This window comes from Embiotoca jacksoni, unplaced genomic scaffold (genome assembly GCF_022577435.1).
Source record: "Embiotoca jacksoni isolate LCO1_2020_lvr unplaced genomic scaffold, fEmbJac1.0.p SCAF_21, whole genome shotgun sequence".
NCBI classification, from domain to species: Eukaryota; Metazoa; Chordata; class Actinopteri; family Embiotocidae; genus Embiotoca; species Embiotoca jacksoni.
Window position 1 is genome coordinate 4,859,805 of NW_027185352.1, and position 12,188 is coordinate 4,871,992.

Consider the following 12,188-nt stretch of genomic DNA (forward strand, 5'->3'; position numbering starts at 1 on the left):
CCAAATAATTATGCTTCAGTTGTAATCTAATGATGTCATATATAATAATACATCAGTAAGAGAGAGCAAACCAGGACTTGAATACTTTTAGTGCATTTTGCTGCTAATACTTCACTACTTTTACTTAAGTACAATTTGTCATGCAGGACTCAAGTAAAGGATCTGAATACTTCCTCCACCTCGTTCAAGGGTGGGTGAGGGAATAAATGTAGGACTAGTCGGCGATCTGTTTTTCTTGTCATGCTAATGGCTAACTTTAAACCAGGAACATGGAAGCACTAATCGCTCACACCAGCTTTACAAGCTTGCTTTTGTTGTCTCTGTACTTGCATTTTGCTCTGAGGATTGAACATCATTTAATTCAATAAAGAGTTCTTGAGGGAACAAGGGAACAAGTTAGCCTCGAAAAGAAACGCATGCATATTTATTTCACATCCGTGAGGGAATGCAAGGACTGTGGTGATTACACTGAAATTAACTGATTTTGTCTCTGTTGTAAATGCTGTTGTGGCCTGTAGACATTGATCTCTACACACTAGATAATAGTGCATTCAAACTAATAGGCATTGTTGATGAATAGGGTTTTGTGTGTGAGGTACCGTGCAGATTCACGTCCCACCTTTCTGCTCTGTTCCAACACATTTCCCTGTAGGTATATTTCTGAAGCTCCCATTTTCAACCCCCTGGTCTCTCTCTATAAATGTTCCTCCTCACCAGCAGGCCCCACCCGAAGCTGTCTGCATGCATACCGAGCGTGATGGCCTCACGCTGAGCTGCAATTTACCATCATTTTTAGCTTAATTAAGCATCCTTGTCTTCTGTGGTTTCTTTTTCTCCACCCACTTTGAGCTGTTGTCTCCGCCAAGCTCTTAACACACCACTCTGCCTGTAAGATTTCGCTGCACTTAGTATTTTGAATTGATTTGCCCCCCGCCCACCCACCGACACACACATTCACACACATGTACAAAGAGTTTGCAGTCTCAGTGTCTGTGTTTTCCCGTGCTCCAATAACCTAAGATGACCCGACTAGTTTAAAAACAGCATCAGGAATGATAGAAAAAAAAACACAGTGATACATAAAAGCTCAGTTAAATTTGTTGCTCAGCACTTATTTGCCACAGATCACCTGTCAGACTAACAATGTGGGCATCGCTGTGACATCCTCCTCCTTGGATTATCTGTTGAAATAACATATGCAGAAATGTAGATTAAACCTGCTCCTACTTGGCATGAACATGTGTTCTGGGTGACCTGATCACAAGTGGACAGCTGAAAGTAGGTCTGTTAATACCTGACATTAGAATGCATCTCCGCAAACGTCTTGAGCGACCATCAAATCACTTCCCTGATCTAAATGCAAATGAACATGTACATCGAGTAAATAAGTAAATAAACACATAAACACGTATAGAAACGCCAGTAGAAAATCAACAGGTATTTAACAAAATGGCACAACTGTGGAACGTCTCTGGAACGTCATTGTAAAATATCCAATTTTTCTTTTACCTCTAGATAAAGATAGCCATGTTAAACAGTTAATTTTACTCTTTTATTTTGTACTATTCAATATTTTGTGACTTTGCACGGTCTTTATTCCCTTTTCCATTTTAGACGCTTTTATTTTGAAAGGCAGGCGCTTTAGTTCCTGTCGCGCTAACCGGAGCTAAACACGGACGCAAATGTAGTCTGTCTGAGAAGGCGAGAGGAAGGCAGAAGTGAAATTATTTGTGTTATGGCAACCCCCGAACAGGTACCAGGTTAGTATCTGTTGCAATACCTTCATATTCAGATGTGGCACGTGTTATGTAGAGGTAGTTATGAACTGTAGTTTGTTGTACTGAGTTGGAGTTTAATGGCGCTTAATGTTCCGTGCGTAATTCTGGGAGACCTTTTGGAAAGCCAATTGGTATATTTGTTGTCTTGTGTGTTTGCATTCGCTCTTAAGGTGTTTTGGATTTTTAGTAAATTATCAGTTCAAATCGACACACATTTTAATGCACCGTCAATTCGAAAATGTTTGACACATGTTATTTCTTATTAATAAATGTCACAATTAGCTCGGGTTCAGATTAGTTCATTAGTCCAGTGTGTTTTAGAGGGTCAGGCTCTGCTGCGATGGGGAAATGAACTGTGCATGCATGCAGGTGTGTCAGAAATTACAGACAATGTCAAATAAACTCATAAAAATAAATCCAGAAGAATTTTCAGTAAAACAAGCATCAGGTAGACCATTTTTTTTTACCCCCCTGTTTAATAAAACAACTGTTTTATAGCCACCAGTTTAGTTTGCAGATAAAGTTTCCTACTTTCCGAGATATTTCTGCTTATTCAGTTGAATATTTGGTCCTTTAATGTAGCCCAGGAATGCCAAAAGAATACAGGCACATACGTTCCAGACCACCTCCAAATGTCATTGGATCTCAAAACGTTCTCAGGGCACTCTTGGTGGTTTAAAATGTGTACTTGGAGCTGTCCATTTAGGAGTGGATCACCCAGGATGCATGTTAATACCGGGTGTAAACAGACTTATTGCTGCCGTTTGAATCACAGCACCAGACCTTCCTCTTGAAAGTGTCAGAATCATTTTTTGTTAAATACAATTTTTTGATTACTGCACCAGTTACTCTTCCCCCCCACATACCCAGTCTCTTATCCTGGATCCATATTTTCTGTACAGCAGTGGTAGTAAAACAAATCTCTGTCTCTGTCTTCATGAATCCACTGAGGTGGAGGAAGCTCACAGGAAGAAGAAAAAGCTTTTTCACATGAGCTGAAGTCACAGACTGATGCTGCTGTCGCAATTGGAAGCCAATTTTTATCTGCAGCTCTGCAGGTGGTGGTGGTGGTCCCTGATGTGTGTGTGTGTGTGTGTGTGTGTGTGTGTGTGTGTGTGTGTGTGTGTGTGTGTGTGTGTGATTGTGTGTGTATGGTAGGTATGAATGCTATTCCCCTTGTGGTTTAGTTTCAGTGTGTGTACATGAGTTTTCCTCCGAGTATTTCAGGATTTTTTTGGTTAAAAGTGCGAGTTTGAATGCTTTTCATCGTGTGTGTGTGTGTGTGTGTGTGTGTGTGCGTGTGCGTGCGTGTGCGTGTGTGTGTTTGTGTGCATTTCATCGGCTTGTTTGTGTGTCAGCTCTCACTGTGTGTTCTGTTTTTTGGTTTGTGCACGCATGGGTCTGTGCTGTCTGAAGTGTGTATGTGTGTGTAAGACCATTATCTCATGGAGTGTATTGGACTCTTTCCGTGTTTCTTCAGATCAGCAAACAAACAGCAGAGCGTGATGCAGCTCAGGCTTGACAGGAGACAGATGCACACAAACACATACATCATGCACTCTCCCGCACGCACACGCACTCTCTGAAAACATTTCATCCGAGACCGTCCCCTCCTCCCTTTCGAGGTGTCCATCTGTTGAATATGTAACTTGCTGAACATCACAGAAACACCAGCAAAAGAGGGAGAATTATTGATGTTGCAGCAAATTAAACCATAAAATCTGGTTATTTTACCTTCAACATTTCAACAGATGTATCTGTTTGACTCACTGTTTGCACTCTAACATTTTAGCAACTCCACAGACCATAAAATGTTTATGAGATACTTCTTTTTTTTTATGTTGCAGCAGTTTTCGGTGCCATGGTAAACAAGATCGAAATGGGGCTGTTTTAACTTTTGTCTCCTGGAAAAATAATGATCACGCTAAAAAATGTTCCTCTTAAGTTGAGATGGAATTTTCTATTTATGAACTGGAACACCAAAGTTATCTGACTTATATTTATCTTAAAGGAGGGAAATTAGGACAGGTTACAAATAAATATTCAATTACCAAGACAAATATTAACGAAAGCGATCTGAAATAATCTCCATTAGAAGCACAATCTACTGCCACACTTTGGAAAGGAAATTATTGTTGTGAGCTTTCAGTTTATGGATTACCGATATGGGTCACCATTCATTGTGACATCTAGAAAACAGCTTAAAACGGCCGAATGAACACGACAGCGGAGCGGCTTTTACCAACAGCAGTAAAAACTGTCTGCAGTGGAGCTGGAGTTTAGCATATATTTCAGCCTGTCTCGGTAACGGCTGTGTTTGTATTTGTTCTCTGTACCTTTAGGACATTCTCAGAAAATGACTGCACCATGGTGGCCCCAGCCGACCCCTGCCTCAGCCCCACCAAGGGAGAGCTGGTCTACAGCAAGACAGCCAAACAGTGCCTGGAGGAGATATCAGGTAAGAGCAGGTCAAACACACGTGATGTGGGCTTCATGTACAGACCGTTTCTCCGCGTGGGCGTTTTAATGTGCACATGTACAATTGGTCTCTTATAATGTTGGTCGTATGGGAATTTAACCTTCATCTGCTGTCTGGGATCTATATTTATTCATTGTTGGTCTTAATGCTGCTGCAATTCTGAAAGGAAATATTTAGAAAATCGCCTTTTCCTTCACTTCATTAGGAGATGTGAAATTGTGTTAGCTTAGATTAAAATTTCTGTATTACATTATGGATTAGCTGTTCTTTGTAATATTTGTGAAAGAGGAGGCTGCTGGGTCTATTAATGGAATATCGTGTAGGTAAAAAGTAGCTGCAGGATTAGAGACTTTTTGAAGGCTGTACTGCTGTGGCTGGCACGATGCACTGATGTGTGTGTGTGTGTGTGTGGGGGGGGGGGGGGGGGGTCCCTGCTCGGAGCTGGTTTCATATAGAGAAGGGAAAAGGTCAGCGCTGACAGCCGGACACAGGGAGCATCTGTGGCTCCGTGTTTACATCCCTGCAGGCTGCCATCGTTTGCTACAGTCCCAGTGCTGCATCACCACCAGGAACCAGGAACCATGACGCATTCTCATCAGTTCATACACAGCTTTTATCATTTTTAGTCTCAGCAGAGGATTGTTGTTGTAAAGTACCACATGAAATGATTACAGTGACATTAGACCGGCGACCCAGGATTAAGCAAAAGTGTCTCGTATGCTTGTGTCACCATAAAACATAGTGCATCGTAATATAGTTGATGTTAAAGACGATGCTCTCAGTTCAATTAGGGAAAAGATGCATTTTAAATATACTGTAAAAGAAGCTGTGGAATATATAGGCTTTAAAAAAAATGCCAGACGCATAGTTGAAAATATTATGTTGTATTGTTGAAGGGGAAGTAGTTTTGAATGTGAGCTCAATGCTGGTCATTTATTGGTTGAGATGCGAGATCGCGAAGATATGTGGAGACAACAATCAGAGATTATGTGAGCTGATCTGGATGACTTGATGAGATGCGCTGGGGAGTTGGATGTTTTGTGAAGAAATAGGTGTGTGGGCGGTACCTGAGATTCTCTGCTCATGTTTATGTTTAAGCCGACGTATCTTTTACCATTCATTAGCAAAGGGAATGGACTTATAGCCACTGTTTAACTAACTCAGGACCATAAGTACAAGTGAACAGGATAGTAGAAGTATTACTTGTCGTATCTGGATTCTTGAATTCGAGAACTCAGGGCCCTTTTTCTGTTTGGACCAGGGATTGTAAATACACACGAGAACACCGTACCGTTGTCATGTTTGGCCTCGCCTCGGCCTGAAAAGTCCACCCACGCATGACAAGGGTCGAAGAAGGAAGGCCATGTGACGGAGGTCATATGACGAAGTATAAAGAGTCAAAGTCACTAAAGTGTGGACTGTTTGAATGGAAACCAGAACCAAACTGAGGACCGTTGCCGTGGAGACCAGGGTTGAGTCTGTGAGAGAGCGATGTGGATTTTTTTTAAACACAAGTTCCTTACATAACGTAGCATTTATAACTTAACATTACTTATATTTGATTAGTTAATTCAACCCAAATCATGATCTTTTCATAAAGCTAACTATGTGGTTTTTTAGTAGCTAGACTTAAAGCAGCTTACTGTTTATACCTGAGCGAGGCAAAAAGGTTGAGTTCAGATATCTGAGCCACATCCACGTTGAGCAGTACCTCTAACTGGGTAAGTGTGAAGCTACACACATAAATGGAGCATTAAGAGGCGTGTAGAGGAGCAGCATGAAGCCTGGTAGGGCCGAGAAAGTGTCTTGATGTTAAAGTTACTGGTCTTGAAGGTAGATTTAAGTTTCCAACCCTCTTCAGCTATTACTGTCATCACAAATATACAGCCTGAAAACAACAGCTTAAAATTGTGTTCGTTTCAAAAGAGTGAAGGCCGCAAACATCATCGTCGCCCTTTAATTACAGTGCGCTCGAGCTTCTGCAGCTGAGAGTTCAGGATCGAGGGACATTTGACCAGTTTAAAGGAGTTTCTAACCACAAGCAAGGAGCTGGACGAGAAGTTCCACCAGGCAGCACACCATCAAAACACAAACCGCTGGCACCCACAAGTTCCATTGTTTCTTTTGTCAGTTTCAAATGAAGAGTTCACCGTCGCAACTATTGAAACCTTCTTAGATATTTTTGATGCCTGAAATTCATCAGTCGTATCTGCGGTAGAAATGTTTCTGATTTGTTTAAGGAGCAGATTCTTTTGGTTTTGTTGCTGAGGAACCTTCCAAAATTTTTGTAAATGGTTTGGGTTTTCCATTTTAGCAGAGCGTGTCTCTTGATCCAAACGGTGCTCAGACTCCCTTCTTACAGTGTATTAATAGAAACAGTGGAGATCAGCTGGGCTGATAAACCAAACAGGCAGCGAACCCAATGAAAACCGAGATGTCCGTTTCAAAGTGAAGCCGGAACGCTCCGAATCTCGGCGCGCTCGAACAACAGCACGTGATTATAGGTTTCGGGGATGTCAGGTCGGCAGCAACATTCCAGACATTTTGCTTCGGTCGTGGTTTTTCCCGAAGCCCGTCATTTCCAGGATAAAATTAGACTGCAGCGCTGACCGTTCTCTTTGTTTAGGGTCCATTTCAAACACTTGACGTTTTGTTGTCACAGGTTTCATGGTCGTCTCACATCCTTCTGACTGTTTCCCCGTAGAGGGGCGGGAATGAGTGTCTGAGCAGGAAATTCATCCCGCAGATACCACATGACAAGCCGAGTCATTTTACACACGCCAATGTCAATAGGGATTTTTCAGACATCAAAGGAGCACCACTGTATAAAATCGTAATTCACATGTTTGAGTTCAATTACTTGTAGAAATGAAAAGTAGATCAGGTCCAAAGTATTGATTTAGATCTGTTGTATCTATAATAGCACACATTTATTCATGATGAACCGCGTATCTGCAGACTCTCACAGTGTCAACACATGATTAGGATCACCTTGATTACAGTTTTCCGAGGTAGCTGCTTCCATTTTCTTCTACCAATCGGTAACCAGGATTAGAGAATGTGTGGCAGACAGCTGTGACTAATAGAGACGGGGCTAATAACGCTCGCCGTGATTGATGGGAATATGTTGGCTCTGTGGTCTCATTGTTGATCCACGATAAGCCGCGAGCTCGCTGTTTTTAGCTCCTGGAGATAGCATTTAATTAAGTCGGGGCGGTCGAGTGGTGCAGCGGGGGGGGCTGCGAGCTTACAGGTGCACTGTCCAAACAAGTCACTGTCAAACTGGGAGGGATGGACAGACACCAAGAGAGAGAGACAGAGAGAAAAAAGAGCGAGTGAGAAGTGAAGAGAAAGTGAGAGAATGAGAGGGATTAAGAGAAAGAGAGGGTGATAAACAGAGAGGGGGCTGACAGAGAGAGAGAGAGAGAGAGAGTACTGCAGGCTGCATGCTGGAGTGATCAGCCAGACCGAGAGCTCTGAGCCCGGCTTCACCGCCCGATCATTCTCGCGCCGCGAGGAGAGGAGAGGAGGAAGCGTCTGGGAGGCAGGAGAAGTGTGGCAGGGAGGCGGTAATTAAAGGAGTGACGGAAAAGTGAAGGGAGAGAGATAAGAGTGAATGAAAAGAGGCTGTCGTTGGAGAAGATAAAGAGTGTGAGGGAGCGAAGGAGGGAGAGGGAAACGCGTGAGGCACGGGAGATGGAGCGACTCGTTCATCCACGCCCCTCACTGTGGTGAAGCAAGAGGAGAAAGGAGCCAAGGAGGCAGAGAGACAGCATGCGGACAGGGGACGGAGTGGAAGGAATAAGTGTTTGTGTCTGGCTCAGCGTCTGACCATGAGTATGGGCTGGCTCCAGGATGGATCTGGATTTCACCTACGTGCCTGAGAGGGAGGTTTTCTCCCCGCTCTTCGCCCCGTGCTCGCTCTCCCTCCAGCCCTCCGAAGCCTGGAACTCAGTCCGGAGGCGTGGGACGCGGGGACCCATCTCTTCGCCTCCTCCGATCTCCGATTCTTCCTTCCCTCCATCTGCTCTCTCACTGACAGCGCTGCCAAGATGTGAAACGGAGAGCAGCGCACAGGTAGATCCACTTGCACGCGTAGTTTCAGCCACTGAGCCACCGGTGGTGAAGAGGTAAGCCAGGGGGGCGGAAAAAAGGGAGGGGATGAAGAGAGGAGCGGAGTTCTCGGTGTACCAGGGGGGCAGCCCGGCTCGACGGCCTCCCCAGCCGCTCCCCGACAACCTCAACCTGCGGATCAAGCAGCGCTCGCTCACTAACCTGACCCTGCTCAGCGATGGCGAGCAGCGGGTTTACTCCTTCGAGCTCGACGACCCGCCGTCTCGTCTCTCCCAACCCCAGAACTCCTCGCCGTACTCGTCCTCCGCGCAACGGGCAGGAGGCAGTCTGCAGGGAAGCCCCAGGAAGGAGGCGGTCACAAGGGGCGGAGGTGTGAGGGGCACCAGAGCTCGATCCCTGTCGCTCTCCCTCACCAAGGTGCTCTCCCAGTCGGAGCACTCCCTCATCCCGGTGCCCTGGCGATGCACGGCGGCGGGCGGGCGGCCGCAGCGGGCGTCGTACGGCGGCCACCCGAGGACCGAGCTGCAGCGGAGGTCCAGGGAGGGGGCGGGGACGGACGAGGAGGGCAGCAGCGGGCGCTCCGACGAGGAGGCAGCGGCAAGCAGGGGAGGCGGGAAGCAGGGAGGCAGGGAGAAAGATGGAGGGTACTGGGCAGAGGAGGAGGTTTCAGGGGGGGGGCCACGTGAGGGAACAGCTCAACTGGATAAGGAGGTGATCCTCACCATGCTGGGCGACCTGGAGCAGGTGCTGCACACACAACCTCGCCCACGTAAGTTAACACTCGGTGAAATGACTCAGGATATGAACATGCATATTTTAAATATTACTCATAGAATTTGTTATTTGCACTCGGCCAACATGAGAGGATTATCATGACTTGGAATTGGAAGAAAAATATACATGATGATGTTAAGTTTTGAAGGGGAAATGTGACACTATTAGCGTTTTAAGACATTATTTAGACGGAATTTGTGAGAAGAGTCTCTAAAAGTACATGCACACACACACACACACACACACACACACACACACACACACACACACACACACACACACAGATGTTGTTCATGCATCCTCAAACACAAGATTTACCGAAGCAGCAGCAGCAGCAGTTTGAATTTGTTGACAGATAACATGATTACATCCTTGTCATTAACTGTCATCGTTGCAAACGAGCCACGCTGTTGTGTGTTCAGCACTGGGAGGTGCTGCACTGGGAATTCAGCAGACGACCTGGTACCGTGCTGTACCTCAGCAGCAGCTCTATTAACTTCTGCCTATTTGTGCAGGTGTAATGGAAAATTTGCCACCGTAAGATATGCTCTAACTTCCCGTGAGAGTAAAGGGACGTGGGAGCGGTGGGGTTCAGTTTATGAGACGGACAGTTGTGACGGAGAGGATTTTTGCGACTGTACAGCAGGGTGAGCTTCAGCACTGAGCAGATTTGAGCTGATTTCCTCTCAGCAGGTTGAGGCATGATGCAGCATTAAACCGAAATACCTTGAGCTAGAGATGATAGAAAATCAACACCTCCTCTGCTGAAAAAGAACACCTTTTCTTACACTCGCCTCCCTCTCAGCCTGAGTCACACAGCCGAGGTGATCAATATCTCATTATTACACCTTTCTTTGTGTTCACGTGTGCAGGCTCATCAGAGCTACGTGTTCACACAGGTGCTTTTCTTTCCTTTTTGCATGTATGCACGCCTCCATGTGTTTATGCCTATATTTATATGGGTGTGTCAGATACCAGTCCAGTTGGTCGAGAAGCCATTTTCACATTTAAAGAACTCTTTCAGCCCGTCAGAGTTGGTCTTCAGAGTGTTGAACTGCCATCATGACAGTTTGCGCTTTCAACCTTGGGGACCCGTTGTCGTTGCAACCCGATATTACGGCAAAGCGTGTCACACACGCCCGTTGGTCCAGCAGACGTTACTTGTCAGTGTCACGTTTTGCCTCACCGATGCGTGAAAAGTACGATTTATTAGGTTTAGGCACCAATAAACACGTGGTTAGGTTTAGGAAGAGATCATGATTCCGGTGAAAATAGGTCATTTTACGTAAGTAATGTCAGATAAGGCACTCAACGTACTTTATGTAAATTAAACATGTTACGTTGTGTACGTAACATACTGACAAATCCATGCTGAGTTTTGTTTTTGTGAACACCTGTTTTCCCGGTGAACGTCCGGTGTTTGTTCTCTCCAACCAACCCTAACCTCCTCCGGCTTTGGACTTCTTTCTTTGAGCCTCTTCATACCTGCGTGTACTTTTCACGCTTTGACGAGGCAAAACGTGACACTGACACGGTATCCTCTAGTGGACTGACGGCTGTATTACACGCTTTGGAGTGATGCCGGGCTGTGTCTTATACATATTAACAAGCTCTCAATGGGCTGCAACACACATTCACCAACAGGTCCATGAAACTGCGCGTGGACTCGTCCATCTGTGTGTGCATTTGTGAGAGGCACTGCCAGGCTTTTTTAGGCTGATTTGAAAAGCCCTGCTGCAACAAGGGTGTAGCTGGTTTACAGTTCTGTCTAGATGTGTGTTTCTCTGTGTGTTGGCATGTGTGTGTGTAAAAATTAGATGACTGGGATGGCACCCTAATAATATTCAGCTGGAGCAAGTGGCATCAGTTCCAGCTCACATGCATTATTGAAAGAGAGAGGGAGAGAGAGTCAACTGGCACATGAGCACCAACTGCTACAGCACAGTGTGTGCGTGTGTGTGTGTGTGTGTGTGTGTGTGTGTGTGTGTGTGTGTGTGTGTGTGTGTGTGTGTGTGTGTGTGCGTGAATGCGGCAGTCCTAAACGGCAGCCATTTGCATTATGTTGTGTCAACTCTGTTTCAAGCAGCATTTGTTCAACACCCCATGTGTAAGTGTATCTAAGTGTGAGAATCTCTGTGTGTACCTTCCCTCCTGCTGTGCCCTTTTCGACCACACACACACACACACACACTGGCCAAGTCTCAGTTTTGGCTGCTTCCTCTCCTCACCCGGCCAACATCAGGACATCAGCTTGAATCCAAACAAATGCGTTGTGGCTTCTCACCTCTCCACAGTGTTTGGATCCCGAGGTGGAAACGGCAGCCGGAGGTGTGTGGGAGCAGCTACTGCAGTGGGCCATTAGGTGCTCGGGATTTAACCACACACATGCCTGCTTGTCCTCCTGATCCACCACAGGGAGCTAAGCTGCTGAATTGCATACCTCAATTTTGTTTTGGAATGAATATCAGTTTTCTAATGCAGAGAGCCTCTAATATAGTGTTGGTTTTGCCTGTGGGATGCAGTTTTAGCTCGCCGACAGCTCAGGTGAGACCTCCGCTGCTATACGGCAGATAAATGCTCTCACACACAAAGGAAACACATAAATGCACACACACGCCTTGAGCTGCTTCTTAATGCCGTATGAAGTGTCCATTCATGATGGAGACTCCGGGGCCACGTCTCTTCATGTCACTTTAAAGTGGTATTGTAATTGGATCTGGTGAGAGGAGGAGGAGGAGGAGGAGGGTTGAAAAGCAGAGAACATGTCAGGAAAGGAGGAAGAAACTCTTGATGGTGATGCTTTGAGTTTGTGGTACCAAAGAGCTCACGAGGTGGATCTTCCTTTTTAAAGTAGATGCAACCTTCGGAAGAACAGCCGAGCATACTGTTGTGGGATTCAAACGGAGCATCTTTGTGTCTCATGAATCCTCCATCTTGACAGGAATGAATTCAGGGAACAGAAGTTTTTGCGAACACAGTTTCATGTATTGATACCTCCCTGATTGGTAACTAGCAGCCATAGACTGAATATAAAATGGAGGGATCAGAGGTTAAGAACCACATTGACCTCAGATAACCTTCAG

At 45.5% G+C, this 12,188-nt stretch overlaps 1 protein-coding gene across 5 annotated transcripts in view; it reads left to right on the top strand.

The window, feature by feature from the left end:
• nav3 (neuron navigator 3) overlaps positions 1-12,188 on the top strand; it is a 210,625-nt gene that overhangs the window by 116,468 nt on the left and 81,969 nt on the right. For 4 of the 5 annotated variants that reach the window (XM_069156502.1, XM_069156503.1, XM_069156505.1 and 1 more), the window contains exon 9: positions 4,121-4,236. In XM_069156502.1, coding sequence (XP_069012603.1) covers positions 4,121-4,236 — 116 coding nt within the window. Of the gene's footprint in view, positions 1-4,120; positions 4,237-7,532; positions 9,101-12,188 lie in introns of those variants that run through there. The other variant, XM_069156506.1, reaches the window with a different exon arrangement.